Source organism: Syngnathus leptorhynchus, chromosome 13 (assembly GCF_054491065.1).
Source record: "Syngnathus leptorhynchus isolate UIUO chromosome 13, UIUO_Slep, whole genome shotgun sequence".
NCBI lineage: Eukaryota > Metazoa > Chordata > Actinopteri > Syngnathiformes > Syngnathidae > Syngnathus > Syngnathus leptorhynchus.
The window spans coordinates 7,179,401-7,199,751 of NC_141207.1; the positions used below are offsets into that span (position 1 = coordinate 7,179,401).

Genomic DNA, 20,351 nt, shown 5'->3' on the forward strand with positions numbered 1-20,351 from the left:
TCGCGATGATGTGATCTCTTGACGCCGCCGTCACCCAGCCATTTAAAACCCCAGAACTTTACGTGAACCTGCTGAAAAGGGAATCGGCGTCCCGCCCGGGTAAACATACAAGAGAAGGGGGGGGGGGGGGGCTGGAACGCAGCTCGGCGGTCCTCCTAAGTGGAGGAAAATCGGCCAATAAGCCTGCTGGGAGAAAGCAGCGCCAAAGCTCACCCTAGACCAAGATGGGAAGTTGGATCACAGTTGCACGGCGAAAAAGGCGCGTAGATAAACATTCGAACATGCGTCTTTGAAAACTAATAGATGGAACCTATTTGCTGTTTTTGTGTCTAATAAAAAATAGTTGCATTTCTATCATAATTCATATATAGTCACGCTTTCCTATTCGGCTGGACTTCGGCGCCATCTGGTGGCGTCGGCAGAGATTTCAGAAAAAGCACAAAAACTGCAAATAGATGAGTTTATTAATGAATGAAAACAAATGCATGCATAAAACTATTTGTGTTATTTTGGGATCACATTTTGTGGTATATTTACGGTCTCAACTATTAATACAAGCAACCATAAACCAGTTTGGGAGGTGTCAATTACTCGCGTTTTTTGACTCGTTCCATATTCCCCCAAATAGCGTGTGTTTACTATCTTACCATAAGGAAGCTTTTAGGCTCTTGCACTCTTCAGTTTTAAATTACACTTCAATCTAAAAACATGAAATGACCTCATTCCTCAGCTACTGTACACGACTGCATGGTCGCAAATCCACTCGTGGTTTATGCAGCATCCAGCTTAGATCTGTTAAATAGCTACGTCTGTGAGAGGGGGCGGCTCGACACAACTTGGGTTAAATATTTTGAAGAAGAAAAAAAAAATATCAGTGCATGTCTCGGTCATCACTGTGAGCCAGGTGGGTGTAGAGTAACTGATCAGAAAGATGTTGAGCGCACTCAGAAGCGCACATTTTGAGATTTGACGTGAAAGCACTGTACTTGTATTCATTAAAGAAAAATATAACATATGATATTTCACGGTAGCAAAGAGGGTTTTTTTTTTTGCAGGAGTCTGTGAAAATAATAAAATAATTTTCATTCCGCCTGTCGCTTGAAAATGGCTGTACTTTTGTTAGTCCAATAAAGTTCTTGAATACTGCAGCACTTGTTTGGAGTGGGAAAAAAAAACACGATCCAGTGAGCACTCAAAGCTTTAATTGGCATGTAATGAGTTAATTGATCCCGAGTGTTGTTCAAAAAAGGGGCGCCGGGTTCACATGTAACCGGAGGCTTCGGGGGGTGCAGGTGAGGCCCAGAGTGCTTCCTGTGTCACATCACCAGCCGAGGTGCCCATCCGCCCCCTTTGAAGGGAGACACAAACACTGGAACCGCTTTGATCGGGCCGATGTGTCATCACGGCCGGCGTCCCATGTATATGCATGGGACCGCCTTCAAATACACAAAGTCCAATTTGCCCGCTACAGGCCAACCTCAGAATAATGAAACGCATGTGATGTGTTTCTGATTCTCGGGCCTGAGTCATCACCAGATGTTGGGGCAGGATGACTTCCAGTTCTGCACTTTTTGGACAAGGAGACAAAGAAAAGCAGTCAACAAACATTTGCTGCCGTGATTAGAAGCGCATCAGGGCTTGTAAAACGTTCAATGGCTGCTGTCTCCGGAGGGGAGACCAAAAGTGTTTCTCGGGTCTCTAATTGGGGCGACACAAGCCAAATGAGAGGAGTTGTTTGAGGTCAGCAAGAGAGGAGGAAGTAGCTCAGGCAGCGAGCCTTCAGATAAAAGCTTACAGGTGCGTGCGGGCGAGCGCGCTCCTCCATATGCATGCAAGCTGTGGCGAGCTTGTTTGTTCTGCCGCCTGTTTGCATGCGCAGCTCTCAGAGCATCGTGTTTGCTCGCTCTCTGGACAACGTCGCTCCGTGCAAGCCCGTCTTGAAGGAGTGTGTGTGAGTTAGCGAGACGGTGTTGGTCCATGCGTCTCGGTTTCGCCGCGCATCAGAGAGCGACTCCCAGCGTGCGCTGTTGTTGTAGGTGAGGGCGAGGAGCTCCCCTGTTGGGTTGCCGTGGCAGAAAGGCCAGCTTTGATCCAAGGCCCCAAAAGAAGGAGGAGGAGGGACATGGAGGGGCGGGGTCTAACCAGGAGAGCGAAGAGGTGAACCCAAGCTCTAAAATGACTCCACCCAACTGTCTTTTTTTTTTTTTTTTTTTCCCTCGCTTAATGCACCCCTGTCTCTGCATTGGATTGATCCCAGTTAATTGAATAATGCATTTATTCAATAGGCTCGGCCAGCGTATCGATCGACCACACATTGAGCCCGCGCGTTCAATCTGCTGCAAGCGTCTCCAAAGACAAACCGGCCGCACGTGTACACGAGCAATTCGATGCACGTCGCTCAGGTTGCAATTGCCCGTGGGCAGACGCTTTGAAAAGATGTTTTAGCGTCTAGCTGGTGTTTACACTGCTATGCTAATAATCCGCTGTTTGTTTATTGCACCTTAATGCATTCCCACTAAAGCCGCAGCACAAAAATACAATTGGAAGACTCTGCATAATCAGCATCGGTCAAAAAAAAAAAAAAAATCATATCAATTAGGCCTTGATAAAGTGTACTTAAGCCAAATTAACACTTTGTGTATTTGTGCATTGATTTGCCTTTAAGGGGGCGGGGCATAGTGAGTGGCATTCTATCGGATTGGTCTCCTGATAATTGTTTTTGTTGTTTTTTTGTTGTTGTTTTTTTACAATGAGCCAGTGGAATTAATTGGAAAAAAACGGACTATTTCTTGCCTTTTCAAGCAATCTGACTCTAATTGCTTTATATGTAATAAAGCGTCATTTTCCCCACACTAGTGTTGTAATTGCGTTAACTAAATGTTACTGTTTTTTTAAGTCACATTGAGAACATTACCAAAATCCCCACAAAGCACGCAAGAGATTAGAGGAGTATTTTAAAAAAAAAAACAAAAAAAAAAAATTCGCCTGCAAGTGCTGCGTGACTTGTCGCAAAGGTTGTATTTGATGCCGAGAAGGACACCGCATTTCCGTTATAATTATGGCTGCGCTGATGTCTGTCTGAGCAAGGAAGACTCAGCTCGTCTCCCTCGGCATGCGATGGGAAAAAAAGAAAAACAAAACTCGGTCTCGTTTAGTGTGGTTTGGGCCCCGGTTCTCGGTCCCCATATGTGCCGCCTGCGCGCCTTGTGAGGCAGACTGAAAAAGAAAAACAACAATTAGACATGAATGTGTGTGTCCAAACAAACGAGTCAAAGGCCCTGTTGTGTTTGCGGGAAGATGATTGGTGGGCGACGGGGGAGAGAGCGCCGCTCCTCTCTGCGATCTGACCCCGCGTTTGAGTCCTGCCGAGCGGGCCCGAGACGCGCAGATGGGCCGGGCCGCGCTCCCCCTCTCCTCGCCTCGTTTTCATTAGTCCCAGTTCAACTCCCGTCAATCCAGTTCACTTTCATTCAGCTCAATGGCGTTCCACTTCACTGCTCTCCTCTGGTTTTGCACCTCGCTGTGATAGAATGCAAATTATCGCATCGCTAGCAATGTTATACACAATGGTTATAATATTGTGCCAATAGTAAAAAAAAAAAAAATAATTTAAACAAAGTCCTAATTTTTAACAAGCCACCAAATCACTGTCTATGCTTATAGACCTTTAGAGACTCTATAATGAGTTTTATTGCGTGTAAAATTACACCATTCAATTATATATAATTGTTTGTAGTTTTTTTTGTAAATTGTATGGACTTCCCACCCACTGACATGTTTTCTGGTCTGTTGATTTTTGCCACCACAATGTTATTGTTATCATGAACAAAACATCGTGACAATAATATAGTATCGTTTGCCCCCAGAGTAAAATATCCAAAGTCTTTGTGTAAAAAAATGCGCCCACCCCCACCCCACTTCCCTTTTTCCCCTCCATCTCGCAACAAACAAGCTGCAAGATCGGTCAGTCAGTCCACGCCTGTTCCAGACGAGCAAAAAAAAATAGAGATTTGGTCTGCAGCAGACACGTGAGGATGTGGTCGCTAGCCATCAAAGGCCCGAGCTGTCACGCTCCGGCCGTGTCGTGCAAAAACAAATCCGAAGCGAGCGCAAAGATTTGCTCAACCTGCCACCCGGCATTCTGGCGCAGAAAGAGGATCGGCGACTATAAAAGGAGGGCAGAGATGAGACGCGGCTATTTTAAGAAAGCCACGACACGTTTCCCGCCTCCGTTTCACTTGGGTGCGTGTTGAATCGTTTCCAAAAGGCGCGGTGCGGGTTGTGTCGCTAATTTGCAGTTATTCCACCGCAGCAAGTGGGCCCTTTGCGCCTTCCGCAAACGTGCACTTAGAGCCGCGCCGCGTCTCTGTTGCGCAGCTTGTGTGGGCCCGCGGCGTCAAAACCGCATGTCCGCTCGGCTCCGCGTCGGGCTTGTCGGCGGGAGGTGGGTCATTGCCACATCTTTCTTTTCTCTGAAAAATTGCTCCTAAGGAAAGGGGGTCCTTAAACCTAAACGATGTGTTGACCGTCACAATAAATCTGTTGTGTGTTTCTTGGCATGCTGAGTGGGAGGATTCCAAGTTGTCAAACAAAGGAATGCAAAAAAAAAAAAAAAAAAAAACTCTCTGAGAGGCCCACGGCGTAGCCAGCCCGCCTCAAGAGTCATTTGTGGCGATCTGTACCTCCTCCCCTATTCTAGGTTTCTCTATTAGTCCTAATAAGCATGAAGGGCCTGAGAGTAGCCACTGTATTCATCTCCAATCAATGGCGTTGCCGCCGTGCACCCTATAGAGCTTCACCAAAGCATTCCATTAAGTGAGATGACCAGCAGGACAATGGGTGAGAAGTCGCTCTTGCATGGGCTGGCCTGGTGGAAATCCTAAATAGACCCTCGTTGTTCTCCCAACCAAAAATATTTAATAATTAAAAATAAAAAAATCCGCAAATAGGTGCAGAACCACGGATATACTCGGGTGGACTATGTAGCTCTCCATCCATCCACTCTTGATTAAGCCCTCATTCATACCTCCTCCTAGTGTCCGTCGAGTGAACTACAAGGTAGCTCACCTCCAAAATTACAGCTGTAGTGTGTCAACTACATCAGCAGCAGCGGCAGCGGCGGCGGTGGGTCAACCCCCCTGTCTGAATGAATAGAAGCGGAATTGTTGGCGTCGGGACCGTCGGCCAACTTTCTGTTCACGCAGCAGCCGCCCCGAGGCCGGGCGGACAAAACCGCAGGACACGGATCAGCGCTGCGATAGCGGAATCATTCCACTCAGCTCTCAGCAGTAGTCGATCTGCCTCAGCGGCACTTGAGCTGAGAGGAAGTGCAAACTGGCTGTGTAAGATCAGGTTGCTGTTGCTGCTGTTGCTGCTGTTGCTGCTGCTGCTGTTGCTGTCTCTGCTGCTGCACTGTGTCAGGCAATCAAACACACCAAGCCAAATTATTTTCAGAGATTAAACCGACACTCGGCGCAAAGCGGGTTCAGGAAGAGGATAGAGTAAGGCAATCCAAATGGGGAAAATTGACAATAGGATAAACGCTGGATTCGAGCAGTTTTCAAGCGCTTTTAGATCATTTAAAAAAATAAAGAAATCAATTTTTAAAATAAAATAAAAAAAAAAAAAAGCCCCATCGAGCTGTTATGAATTCCTTCCTCCCGTCAGGTTTGAATCTCGATTCAGAAGTGTGATTACAAAGAGTCACTTTGAGTTTATCCACTCAGCCTGTTTTAACTGGCAATCAGTCTGGAAAGAATACACACACATACACACGTGTGGATATGTGGCGTCGTTTTTTTCCAAATGCGCTCACTCACCAGTGTTAATGCCGCCCTTACATTTCACGCAGAATTGATTGCATAGACCATACGTCGCCGCCGTCTCTCCTGCTACTTCACACTGCGCAGCAGAGATAGTTTAATTAAAGAACAACATTATCTTAGGGCCGCTACCACTGAGGAATGTTGCTTGTGTGTGTGTGTGTGTGTTTGGTGAGAATCTTTTCTTTATGCCCGTTTGACTCATTCTCTCTCAATAGCTTTTTAAACCACCTCGTCCCGGGTGTTGTTTTACAGCCCACAGCTTTCAAAGATGAACCATAGCATTGCCCCCTGTAAAATTTAAAGCGACCCCCGGTGTGTGCAAAGGGTTGCATCATGCCAAACACCATTATTTTCAAATGCACACTTTAAGTGTGTGTGTGTGTGTTTTGTTGTGGACCGTAAAGTGGGTACTAAAACGCAAGGCCATGGGCACAGATGCGCTTTCATGAGCACACAGGGAGCTTATGTGTTGCATTTGACTAATTCAGGCCATGTTTTGGAGCAATTTAAATGTCTCGAGATACAGTAGATGGGGTGGAAATTTAATTAGAACAGGAGTTCCCAACCATCAGTCTGTTTTGTCCGGAACCGGTCTGCTTGACCCTCATCGAAGAACATTTGCTGAGCATATACAGTATTTCTGCTATCATTATAGGTTCACTATTGTGTGAGTGAAGAATATTTTTATTTATTTATTTAAAAATATAAAGTTAGGTCTTAAACGTTTTAACCAAATTGACTTATTAGATAATGTAAATTGTATTTTGTTATTATCATTATTAGGCAAGGCAGCTGGGTGATCTATTTTTTAATATACTATTTTTTTAATACACTAAATTTAGTGTTTTACTAAGAAAAAATAATTAGTTGTAGCAGGTATATAAATAATGTGTCTATTTTTTCCTCTTTTTAATTACAAATACATTAATAGCATTTTATGAAGGAAATGTTCGTACAAGCACAACCCTTACCCCCATCAAAAGGTTAAATATAAGATTTTAATGACAGTTTCCATGGCGCTGTGGTTTTTTTGTTCAGTGTTTCTAATGTTTGTATCCATCGGAGCTTACAAAAAGCCTTTAAACACGGTCAAAAATACAGCAAAGAAAACCAAAACCCATCCACATCAGACAGCCGAGGAGGGGAAAAAAAAGGAAACCAGGATGGCAAAGTCGAGTTCAAATACATCTTGCAGTTGTTGCTTCCTGTATATTTTCAATCCAGCGTTTATATATTTGAGCTCCTTCCATTTACATAACATGAACCTCAGGAATGAGTTTTACTTTAGCACGCTGCAAGCTAGCGCTTAATTTCCTACTAAATGAGATGATGTGTATTTAGCCCGTGTAATACAACCGCTTGGCCTTTGAGGACATCCGACTCGGGTAGGGGAGGGGCGAGCGGGGGGGGTGCTTTGAAACGCTCCCTTCAAATCAAGACTATTGTAACCCCTGCTCCACAAAAGCATGAATATCAATTTCTAAGGAAAAGGGTGAGTGCCCCCCCCCCCACGCCCACCCACTCCCATGCCCCTCCCCTCGCCCTTCTCGCCCAGCGACGTACTGTACCTGTTACCCTGGTAACCTTAACGGGGGCAGAATGTAGATCAGGGGTTCTGGCCTCTCGTCTCCTTACAATTCATCCCGACGACAAGCACTTTTGCTGGCGTATCGCAAAAACTGCGCCCAAAACGAAAAATGCAAAACTATCTTTTTTTTCTCCTCACATTTAGTTCACTTAGCTTATTTTTTTGAACCCATATTGAATCTCCGAATCTTGCCCTGCAGACGTGGCGACGTTTTGCGAGAGGTCAGTGTTATCTAAACAGACCCATTGGGCTATTTGCTATAGCACCCTCCATCAGGCGGCGAGCGCCGAGAAATCAGCCCATCACTTCAATCAGCTGCGGCCGCATACGATGAATTTGTAATGGCCATAATCAGGCGGGGTTACGGAGGACAAGCCAGACGAGAGAGTGTCACCTCGAAATATTGCGTTTGAAACCATTTTTTGCTTTCTCTATTGCACCTTTTTACCGATTGCCTTTGGAACGTTATGTCCTGCGATAAACAGAAGTTAATCGTTATCTTATCGCCGTTCAGGGGGCAGGGGGTGAGTACATGTAACAGTCCACACACACAAACTCCCGATCCGTATCTTGATGGGCTGCCCGATAACGACTCATAAGGCCGATTGCTGCCATATGAGCGTTTTTTTTTTTTAGGTTGAACGCCGTCCGGCTGAAGCCGCCCGTCGCGCTCTGCCCTTTGACCACATTAACCGCCGCCGTCAGACTCATCCTTCGGCCCGCTCTTATCACCTGAATCAAACATTAAAAGAGGGAGGGAGCCAGAATTTGGTCGTAAAAGTCAGAGAAATATGGACAAGGAAGGGCTGATAAAAGAAGAAAAGTGGCTACCACCCAAAACGACAGATCAATGTTTCAAACAAGCCTGTCGGCGTTGACCTTTAAGTAATCCCCGTCTGTTTTCTTCATTTTCTTTCTTACCTGATTCTACTTCGTGAGCTTGCCATCTTATTGGGGGGGGGGGGCGGGCGGAGCTCAGTCATAAGCAAACATGCCGTTTTTACGAGGACCATTGCGGCAATTAGCCGTTACCTTGACTGTCGCGGTTTTAAGAGCAGCTTGGCCTTGGAGTTACCTGGCTACACCTGAGGGAGAGCGATAACAGGAACTGGGTGTGTTGAGCGGCACAGGATGGGAATGGGACATGGGGCGTCTGTCTGTCTGTCTGCCCGATGGCGCCCGCATACACATATGCCAATGCGGGTCCGCCTGTGGGCGGGACTCAGAAGCGAGCGGCACACGAGACTAGAGGGAACTGGACTATTGCAAACAGATTACAGTTGACGACTGAAGCTTATCTTTTAAGTCGGATCACAAAGTTGCTGCACCAAAAATATCTTCCCTTATCACGAAACGTTTTGAAAGTATTTCTATTGACCCACGAACAACGTGTTTGTTTTTATAAATATCTTGTGACATCAGTCTTGGAACCTTTATGACAACCTTGTGTACACAAGCGGAGTGAGGCAGTGTTTTATTTTTTTTTTGACATACCCATCAAATTCTTCAGAAAACGCTAGTGAAGATTCATTTAATGTTTAGGTGAAAATGTTGAAAAAAAAAAATTTCTCTGAAAATAACCAAAAGTAAACCATCTGTCATGGCACCCAGGCGATACAAGCAAATTTCACGAAGGGGGCAGGTGCCACCCCAAACCCCCCCTCTAGCTCCGCTAGTGCTTCACCCTTCAAAAGTTAAAATCACCCAAAAATGTCATTGTTTCTTCAAACCAATTTTCGGGTCCTGCTACTTAACCCAATAACGTTCCCCAACCTTTTGGCCACGTTGCTCAGCGTGCAACTGGTTGAAGACGCTCACCATCTCTCCCAACCCGTGAATCCAATCTTGCTCATTGCACATCTCCTGCACATCTCAGCCACGAGGTTTGCTCATAGTGATGACTAGGAAAATATTTGATGTCCCACCCGCACTCCTCTCCTCTCCTGCTTGGCCATTTAACATTCTCACCCCGTGCTCTGACCTTAAAGGGCGCACACGCATGTATGCATCGTTCATGAGCACTGTGTGTGTATGTGTGCGAGTGAACCGTATTGTGTGTTTGTTCACACAGCTTTTAGCCTCAGTTAGCTGGACACACACTGTCCTATTAGTAGAATTTATCAGGGCCCATTTGACCTCCACCTTCTCCCTGACCTCCAGCGCCCCATCTCTTGGGAGGACTTAGCCAGCAAGGTGAAAGTGTGCGTGCGTGCGTGTGTGTGTGTGTGTGTGTGTGTGTGTGTATGTGACTGGGCCTGGTGGGGGTGTTCTGCCGTCTGGGCAAGTGCAAACAGTGATGGTCAAACACATTGTCCCACCCACTCCCTCACCTCCCTCTTGACATTAAGTTACTTCAGCTAATTACATTCAGCTCCGTGTCAGGTAGAAGATGCAAGTGCAAATGTGGGCAGTTTAATGCTTTTTTCTTTTTTTTTTACACTAATCATCACTAACTCGAGGGCATTTTTTTTAGCTGAACTAGGAATTTATTTTTAGGATGACTACACAGCTTTTTTATTTTTTTTACTTGGCCACTTCCCATTCTTGTCCTGCATTTTAGGGGAAGGCAGTGCAGTATAATTTCTGCCTGGAATTCCTCATCTTTATAATGCGGAAAGAACACCAATAGTAGTCTTTTATTTTCTAAACTCTAAATTGGCGGCAGGGCACATTAATCATCCATTTTCATCTCTTTATAGGTTTCTAAAATAAACTGAAGACTGATAAATGTAATTTGTCACTCGCTTCCTAAAATGGACTATTTATATCCAAATCCAAAAAGTCAACATTATATGAATCTTTTCAGCCTAAGTTAGCTCAGAGACATCTTGTCTTTTCATCAAAAGATAACAATAGGGTTCCTCATCAGAGGACCTTTGCCCCCCCCCCCCATGACATATTCCGGAATCAACAAACGCCCCACTGCTTTGTATCAGGTGAACAGCATAAAATGTTTTTTTTAAAGGCGTAATAATCACAGAGGCTAAGTCATATTTGTTGTTTTTTTTAATACCTTTTTGTCCAGTTGCTTGCGGGAGGGCTCTCATGTGGCAGTAATTACCATATTTCATTAGCGTATGGAGTGTCACCGCCGTGGCATCAAAGCGCTCTGTTTGTCGCCGATGCGCGCCGAGCGCTGCCGAGGAGGGGGGGGGAGGAGTACGCAACTATCTGTCCCCCCCCCCCCCCCCCCCCAGAATAAATTCGCCTGTTCCTGTGTTTGAGTGCACTCTCTGCCTCAAGCTGCTGTCGATATCAAAGAGAACCCATTCCGCATTTGAAGTGCCCCCTTGCGCCGAATAATAAAGTATATCACGGCCCAAAAAACTGTGAAACACAACACTCGCAGCCTTTAATGCACACGCTGGCATTCATGTGCGCGGCAACACGCACTCAAACTTGCTACTCTGGTCTCTTTTGTACTTTCTTTTTCGCTTCTTGGTGAAAGCGTCATTACTTTTGTTTACTGTGTGCCGCAACACAAAAAGCAAACGTGAAAAGCAATGTGCGTGTCAACTAGGGCTGAACAATTCAATTCAAATTAACATAGCAGTGTAGTAGCACGCCAAACATTTCATTTGGGTTGGTGGGCTTCTTTTTGTATGCATACAGACACGTTAGTTTACCTGGTGAGCTAGCTCGCTAGCAGATAATTACAAAAGGTAGTGTGCTATATAAAACCAGACTTGTTTGGGAGAATTTTGTGAAGTTTGCAATCCTTTAAAGAATTCTGTTAAATGTTCAGGCAAGGCAGCTTCATTTATATTGCACATTTCATACACAAGGCAATTTATGTTTCAAACAGACAAAACAATAGCTTAGCATTAACATTTCAACAGAATAAGTTAACAGCTAATTGAAGTATATTTCACATTTTACTTAAAAGCTGATTATTTTGATAATTTATGACAATTTGGCCTCCCAACATACTGTAAATGATTGTATTGAGCATACAGCCAAGACGTACATTTTTGACAGATGGCTTTTTCGTTTCCGTTTGCTGTAATAAATTGTCTCTTATTTCTGCACTGTATAGTTGATGGTACTTTTTTCAATTAGGTCCGTCAACTGAAAAAGTTAAGCCCACTCTGTTCTTTGCCAGTGCCTTTCAATGCCTTTTGACACGCGCACCTGAACCGCAGTTACGACTCCCCAAGGCCAGCGGGCTCAACACAATTACTCCGAGCCGAGTCGTGAAAATAGAGTCAACTAATGTTGAGAGAGAGAGAGAGAGCTCCCGACGCGCTTTTGTTGTCCCGGAAAGCTTTATACAGCCACCGTTGGCTTGGCTGAAAACAGAGAACCAAAAGCTCTTTTGGAGAAGCGAGCAGTAATACTCAGAACGTGGCGCCTTTCCTTAGCTCATAATTACATTACACATTAAAAAAGAAAGCTGTTGTCAACAACAACAACAAGAAGAGGAGGAGAACATTGCGCGGTTGCAAACGTTGGAGGTCGTCTCTTGTTTGGCTCTTTTGTGTTATTCTTGTGATCAGTGCTGCCGGGTACGTTTGAAAGGCTCTTAATGGCCTCGTTTGGATCGATGGAGGTTTACCTTGACTTGGATGACTGGGATCGATCAACATCGATTGTCTATGGAGAAAGGGCAGATATTGTGTTTTGACGGCAAAGAATAGCATTGTGTTTAGGTAATTATTTTGTATGCACACTAATCCCCACTTGTTCACGGCTCACTATTCACTAATCCACCAGTTTTTTTTTCTGTGGTTGTCGTAGTGAACGTTTAGCAAAAGTATCTTTCATATTAAGTCATGGTTCAATTTAGTGAACAAATACATTTATGTATGATAAATTTAATAGTGTTAATATTATTGCAAATTAATTAATCCTTGTTTTAAAAAAAAATGTGGTGATAACTTTGCAGAGAGCTACAAATAATAAGATTGAATTAGTTCCTCGTCCTCTATTCATTGAAATCAATGGCTCAGCAGCTCCTTCCAAATACAGCTTCACCTTGGACCTGCATGCACCCCCCCCCCCCTCCCAGATGCAACAGAGGAGGAGGTGTGAAGAAAAAGCCGGGGCCTGCCACATTATATGCTTTAACATGACTGGCAAATCCAGCACGGTTAAACAAACTTAACCTTCATTTGTGAAACGCTGCAAATCAAAGGGCGACAAACGACTTGTGCAAGTAATTACCAGCAGGCAGGGCGGATGAAGAAGACGGGGTGGGAGTGGCATGTGTATGGGGGGGGGGGTCTGGAACAGGTTGAATGGAAGGAAATGAGAATCATTTAAGGTGAGGGGCATTTTTAATGAGTTTGCCCAGAAATTGATTTTTCCACTGTAATCTTTTATTTATATGCAGCAGGCGGCGCGTCCCCAACAGAGTGAGGGTCAAAGCTCGAGAGCAGCCTGTCAAGGCCTCCAGCCGCTCAAACAACAGCTCCAAAGCTCAGGGAAAATGGTATTGTAGCAAAGGCAAATATTGTCCTGTCTCGGCTTAAGGGGCGGAAAGGCTGTTTGTTCGGGGGGAAAAAAAAATTCAGCCTTGCTCTTCCTCCTGCATCATTCGAGGTGCAGATTAATTCAATTATTTTTCCCCTCCCTTTCTGCTTATTAAATCAACATTAAGAAAGGTTATTTCCAGTCCAATGGAAAGTCCTTCATTTGAGGTCAGCCTGTTGAATTCGCTATAATCTCGAGATACCGTACAAACTAAACATGATCTCTGCGAGTCCTATCCACAGTAGGACACAAACTAAACAAACATTTATGCCTTTTAACAGCAGGCGAAATTTTATGAGCCCCATTAAATAAAAAGCTGATAATAGTCTGTTTTGATTGAGGCTGTGAATTGTGGTTACAGTTGCATAGTATCGGGAATCGTTTCTAATATTTTATTGTTATGTTGTTACACGAGAGGCGTGAAATATGTAACTAAATGCAACCACAATAATAAATATGACTGCTCAATGGCTGTCAATCCCTAACGCAGTTATAAAGGAAACAAATCCAGGCGGAATTTTAACACAAATAAAATGTACTAAAATTACTTTCTTGAGAAATAATTCTTAAACGCATTTTTTAAGATAATTCCACACCCTCGAGTTGATCAATGTGGTGGCGCAATAAAACGACAACATTTTTAAAAATCTGGTCTTTTTTTTTTAAACCTACTAAAGGAACTGAAATTATTGTGTGACAATAGCGCCTCTTAGTGTCGAAATAAAAAAGTACAGTCTCATTCCCTCGTCAGCCACCCTTTGATGTCGGAGAAATTTGTTTTAAATAGTTTTGAATACATCTATTTTTTTATTGTTTTATTATTTTATAGACACTTTTGACTGCACGTATCGATTACCGATTCTTTGTTTTCGTTACCATCCGGTAGGATGAAAACTCAGGGAAAATGATCAGCTTTCAAAGATACTTTATTTCCTAAATACATTTTTAAAAAGCAAGAAAATATACTCTTTCTTTCAGCAATAATAAATATACAATATTTATGGACAAAATACACAATTTACATACAGAGAGTCTGAGTGCTCCCCACCACAGCACTATTTGACCTTATTATCTCCCAGAGTTATTAGGATCTGTACTCGATATCCATGTTAATCAAAAGATGACTATTTAACATTTTTTTTAATGCACGTGTTGTCAAAGTTTTTGATTTTGGGGATCCTTTGTAAGAGAGACATTTTCTCAAGGAACACCTCCTAATCCTAATAAGGCAATTATACATGTTAGCATCAAGGCACCACTATATTCTTTTGTTTGACTCCTAATGCAATTCCTTTGATAATATGTCACATTGATATCAGAACGTTGAATTGACCCAAAACTAAAGTAGGGATGAACTTTTTTTATTTTATTGGCCTCAGTCAAGCTATGGCTCATGGACTCTAGTTTGACGCCGACTGATGTAATGGTCACAACCTCAACAACTCCTGATGGTGTGAAGGCCTTTGAACCATTTTGGTCCACTTTCTTTGACTGTGTGATCCACATGTGAAGGACTGGCAGCTTTTTGAAGAGCTTGGCAGCGTCACTCAAAACAGCTCTGGCTTTCCGGTGTTCACATTAGTCGATGGCAAATTCCAGCCCTCGAACCGATCTCCTCGACGGTCAGGAGATGAGCAGTGCGTAAGATAGCAGCCAGGCTAAAGCGCACGATATTGACTGTTTGCTGTGGATCGACAAAGGCGGCTGGGCTGAAGTGAGGCCGGGCGGCGTGGAGAAGGGCTGACTTGTGACGTGCTCGTCCGGAGGGCTCAGTGGGGGATCCACTGTCACGTAACCGTCTATGATCCTCACGTTAGGGGGCGGTGTGGTGCTGCAGGACAGGAAAGGAAAAGGCTTAGTTGCGTTTACTGTACAGTGGCTACTTGCAGTTTACAGTTTGCTAATTAAATCAGTTTTTCTCTGCAAAAAAAATAAATAAATCCTCAGCTGTTTCTGTAATGCTCACAGATGCCACAAGATGGCGCCAAGACCTTGATAAATAGGAAAACTTAACCATACCTTCTGCCATCTGGTGGAAAACCTAATACAGCTTTTAAATACTCTACTGTTTATGTAGGCATGTCTTCATAACATAACAATTTTAAAATGACAAACACATTTGAACCCATTCAATATATTGTGAGAGTGAGCAAAGAACCATGGATAACAAACATATTGAAGAAAAAGTAAACTACTATAGTTCTCAAACTAAATCTGTGCCGCCATTTAGTGGTCAAAAGGGCATTTACACTCAATATAAACAAGATAATTACAAGAGAAAGGCAATTATTGTACATTTTTTTGGCAGTCAAAAGAAAAGAAAATCCAAACTAATTAGGTGAAATAGAAAAAATTCCCTCACCCATCACCAAAGCGAACCCAGAGGTCACTGAAGAGGCGGGGCCTCCCGTGGCCGCGATGAGCTTTTCGTGGACGCTTGTGTCGTCCGAACTCCTCCAACTGGCTCAGGCTGTCCGGTTGCAGCATGTGAGGCAGCCCTTCCTCCTCCTCCTCATCCATGCCAGGCATATTACTGGGCTCCTCCAGCTCCGTCTCGCCCGAACCGGTCGGCCAAATGGTGGGAGGAGCCACGCTCGTGCCGCCGATTGGATCGCTATCTGGTTGACTATTAAAATAGAGCCGTATCTCATGAGCATGGATTCCAAGAGAAAAAAAAAAAATGCAACAGTGGAGAAAAAAAACTTAAAACAATCTACCATTTAACGACACTGTGTTTGGGAGTTACTGATTGAAAACAGTCTGCTTTTTTGATGTTTACTCAACTTAATTATTTCCATTATTTCCTTTGGGAAATAGTTGTTAACAATCAACCATCATCTTGGAAGAGGTTCCGTTCAAACTTTTAAAGGTTCCTCTAAATCGCAGGAAGTTGCAAGTCATTTGGCTCTTTTCTCGCCCATCAAAAGTGAATCTGTCTCAAATCGGACCACCCACAATTCAATAATCTGCCGTGCTCCTCTTTCTTCCATTACTCATATTTTCTCCTCGCTTGTTAACATCCGTCAATATAATCTGCACGTGAAGCTTCACTTAATAGCACGCAGGCTAATACAAGAACAAGTGCAAAATTATCTGCTGCTCACGCTGTGTTTCTATTGTCTGAAAAGCCACTGGAGCTTACGTGATGCTCATATTGGGATTTCCAGCAGCCCTTCTGTCTCATTCATAAAGTTGTAATGTATTCAACAAGCTGTTTTTCTACTTTTACGAGCTCTAAAAAGCCTCCATGCGGCATTTTTGATGGCTCGGTCGGGGTGATGATAGCTCCAGGTTTGTGGTCTGGCTTCCACGCGGCCTGCGAGCCGGCGCGGCTCTGCTCAGCTTGTCAGTCAGAGCATCCCTCACCGTCCGTGAGAACGACGCTCGTAAACACCTCGACCGTCTCGTTTCCTCGTCATGCCGGCCCCCATCCCATCACGGAGTTCTGTTTACGCTCGGAATTTGGTTCCTGGCGCAACTCTTCTCTTGCATACACGTATGCGCAGGCGTTTGTTTGGATCACGGTACCAGTTTAGATCACGGTACCAGCGGCTGCCGAGCACAGTCGAGCGAGGCTGGCAGCACGCCACTGAGCTCCAGCGGAGGGAAGGGAGCAAATTAATCGGCTATCAAAAAGACTTTGTTTGGTTTTGAAATCTCAATTTGGACAGTGTTGGAGTGTTGGTATGTTGAAAGGCACCAGCAGGCGTTACCGTGAAGTCAAATTGGGCATTTACTCACAACGTCACGGGCTGCTGGTCATCAGGGGTCACGTGATCGATCACATAGCCGTCTCGTCGGAGGATGTCCAGCACGCTGTGGTTCCCCAGGAAGTGACCTGGAAATAGTCCGAGCCGGGCAGAGACTAAGTTATGAAAGGCATTTGATGTGTTTTATTTCCAGTGCAGGTTGCGACTTTATAATCATGTTTGAAGGACTTGGTTTTTCAAAGACTATCAAAATTAGTATAACCCTTTTATTTTCAAAACAAAGACTTTTTTTAAAGTGTCTCTTTAGGAAAAAAAAAAAAAAAGCTTCACTCTTGCATTTAGCCAGCTCTTCCTCCCTTGCGCCATATTTATCATGACGCTGTTCCCCACCAAAAAGGCAAAGTGTGTTGCTCTTGGCAGAACAAATTTGTAAGTGGATTGCAATTGGCTGCTTGGGGAGGGAGTGGAGGCGAGATCTGATGGGCTCTTTCTTGCTGGGAGTCTATTTGGAACCCCCAAGTGACGTTCCACAACAGGCCAGAAAGTTATTTTAACTTTAAATAGGATCGTATTGAAATTGGACGTGACATTTCATAATCATTCAATTCATTGTGGACATATGACATCATCTCGTTGCGTTGTCTATTGTTTAAAGGTGACGTTAAATTCCACCGATGATTTTACTGTTTTCTGCCAGGCAAATATATTGCTTGTATTTATTTGATAGATTGTATCGAAAGGACTTTTGAAGGGTTAACGTTCTCCAACGAAAGGCCTCATTTTGAAATACAACTCTTGCGCTTGTGTAACGTTGTGGTCAGCGTGTGTATATCTGTGTGTGTGTGGACTTCTTTTCCGTAGACTCCCCACAAGGTCCCCACATATCCCTGGAGGCATGTTTTTAATCAGGCAGCAGAACACAATGATCCCAAAAAGCCTCTCAGAATGTTTCAATTCATCTGAAATGCGGGGTGAGCGAAAAAACAGTCTTTGACCTCAAACGCAAGCATCTGCATCGGTTCCTTCTTCCATATATGAAATTTTCCCCCCCCTCTCCGTGTCGCCCGCTGATGTAGGGCTCTCTCTTTCTGGCGTACGCCTCACTCAAAGATTTCAAAGAGGCCATCGTCGGCGCACCTTGCTGTGCATCTACGCTTACCCTTTGACCACCTTTATAAATCACTTTTACTTTGATGGAGCGGTGCCAGAGTACCCGGGGAGCGCTGGGTTCAAATGGTAAATTCCACCTTTGGGTCCAGCTAGGAGAGTCTGGATGGCGGCTCTTCAGCCCCCACGCTCATTCCTCATCTCCATAATGACTTCACTTCCTATGAATGCAGCAGCACGTCTGTGTCTGACTGTCTCTGTTGCGACCTTCTGAGTGACGGCCGCTCACATTCGAGTTCTGCTTTATGTTCTGCTCACTTGCAAAGCTCTATAAAGCTTCCATGAATAACTATGTGAGAGGCCCACGTGGTTCAGTGGGATTTCAAGAGGACAAATCCCCTAGGAGGACCAAATCACTACTTTTAGGGAAATAAAAAAAAAAATAATCACCCCATTTCTGAAAATGTGCGTCAACAAGCCATTCTACACTTTGGTAAAAAGTAAGAAGCGCTACAAAGTTAGCACAGATTAGCATGAATGAACAGCATTTTCTTGGCCACTGGCCCCAGCCAAATTTTGCATTTGCTCAAGATCATACTACGCTTTAATTCCTCGTCCTCTGTGTATTTTCAAATCTTTCATTAAGACACCTGGGAAGCATTTAGATTAGAAGAAAAAAAAAAAAATTCTCCTTGAAATACTCCATTTTGTTGCTGCTGCAGAATGTAATCATCTCCCACTAGAGGAAAGCTGATAACATTTAGCTCCAGGATTGAAGAAAAACAAAACGCGCCCCCGTTGTTTGCTTTTTGTTTGCTTTCTTTTTCAGCCACAATATTTCCCTGCTGGGATGAGAAGTGTATGAGGAGCAGCTGTTTGACTAGCACGCACACACACACACACACACACACACACACACACACACATAGGCTACACTCCCCCACTCGCTAATTAAAGTTGCAGTTTATTATTCATGGGATTTCCAAATGATTCTCTTATTTTCCTTCATTAAAGACTGTTGAGTTCTGTTTTAAAACGACAGTTTTGTATTAACTTATTTGTGTTGAAGAGTAAAAGCGTGCAGGTACATGTGCGTGTGTGTATACAACTTGGCTATCAACATTGATTTTATGTCTGTATTTTGTCATTATTTTCTTCTGTTTGAATTGAGGCCAGCGGAATTTACTGTCTGGTTGAAAACCAATTTTTAAATGCAAAGGTTGCGTCATACAATGCTATGAAAACTCTCGTTGCTCCTTCCGACCCCCTGATCGTAATAATTGTGAAATCTTTTGAAAATCAGATACTTGCTTGCTAATAACCATGAAAGCGATGACAAGATTAAAACCACAAATTCCGTTTGTTGGTTTTGAACGGTGGCCAAAGGGAGGGGATGCATTTGCCACGAGTGAAGTGTCTTCAAATTGTGACACAATTACTGTTGGAAAAAAACAAACCATTATCTTGCTCAGATAGAAGTTACGAGAAGAAGCTCAGAAACAATAACACTCCTTGAGTGAGGCTATTTAAAAGGTGTGTCCGGGATTATATAACGTTTAGTGAAGTACAGACAAGTCGCTGATGTCATCAGTTTTGCAACGGTGACAAAGAGACAAGAAAACATGGCAACGCTGATGTCATGTCAAATTAAGGATGAGTGTTTTTCTTTTGCTAAGATGTTTTAGTTTGCATTAGTCACTTCCAGTTGGAATTAATGAAATGTTTTATTTTCAGGCAAAAAAAAAAAAAATTAACTATTGATGTATACAAAATCTTTATGGTCAGTTTGTATAGGACCACCTTTATTTGAGTGTCAGCAGATTTTTGTTTTTCATTGATATTGATTTTGGCTCTTGAGTGTCGACTTTATTTTATTTCAGCATCTCTTTAGCCACGTCAATGTAGACACGGCCTAAGAGCTAAAGCGGCGATAAACTCGTAGTGGAGCAAACAGACGTGAAGAGAGGCTGAGAAAAGCAAACACACTCTGCTAAAGCGCAACAAAGACCAGACAAGTGACGTGCGTGCCTGCCTGCATGGGAGCGTGTTACCGTGATGAGTTTGTAATAAAGTTAAAGCAAAAAAGTAGGACATTTTGGCAGGAGGCTTTGTTTAAAAACCAGTATTTCCCACAACTGCCATTAGCACCACCACCAAAATGATTTTTTTATTTGAGGAAAAAAAAACGCCCAACCAAAAAACAAAAAAAATATACATTTTCAGCATTGTATTTACTGATACAAACTCACTTATATCGCTACAAGAATTCCAATTGTGACCCCCATTAGTTATTTTTTGTTTCTCATAGCACGCTAGACCTCTTTTTGCCCTCATGATAGTCCCGAAAAGCCCGCATGGCAGAGTCTTGGCGCCAGAATCAGCTCTTGGGAAGGGAAATGAAAGTGGCTCAAACAAACAAACCTACATGTGTATTTTGGAGAGTGCCAACTCTTCTTGGCAAAACGCACATGACGCGCCTCGCCGGCTTACGCGCACCAGTGTGTGAAGCGGCGTCTCAGCTGCGGCCGCGTCAGGAAATTCCACGGGATGTTTTCAATAAGGCGGCAGCGCGAGGGCTGGCAAACTTGCTGCGCACCACAAAGAGCAAGATGCAACTATTAAAGGCAACTTATGATCGTGCATACGAAA

General features: G+C 43.8%; 1 protein-coding gene and 1 long non-coding RNA gene across 10 annotated transcripts in view; one reads left to right on the plus strand and one right to left on the minus strand.

Annotated features, from left to right (window-relative positions):
• The window catches only part of LOC147047239 (uncharacterized), an 89,395-nt gene that overhangs the window by 35,394 nt on the left and 33,650 nt on the right, over positions 1-20,351 (plus strand). The window lies entirely within an intron of this gene.
• Positions 13,801-20,351, minus strand: part of trabd2b (TraB domain containing 2B) — a 28,289-nt gene continuing 21,738 nt past the window's right edge. The window contains exons 5-7 of the mRNA XM_085927631.1: positions 16,627-16,723; positions 15,248-15,511; positions 13,801-14,716 (exon numbers count right to left, since the gene is read on the minus strand). Coding sequence (XP_085783757.1) covers positions 14,509-14,716; positions 15,248-15,511; positions 16,627-16,723 — 569 coding nt within the window. The 3' untranslated portion in view covers positions 13,801-14,508. The remainder of the gene's footprint in view (positions 14,717-15,247; positions 15,512-16,626; positions 16,724-20,351) is intronic.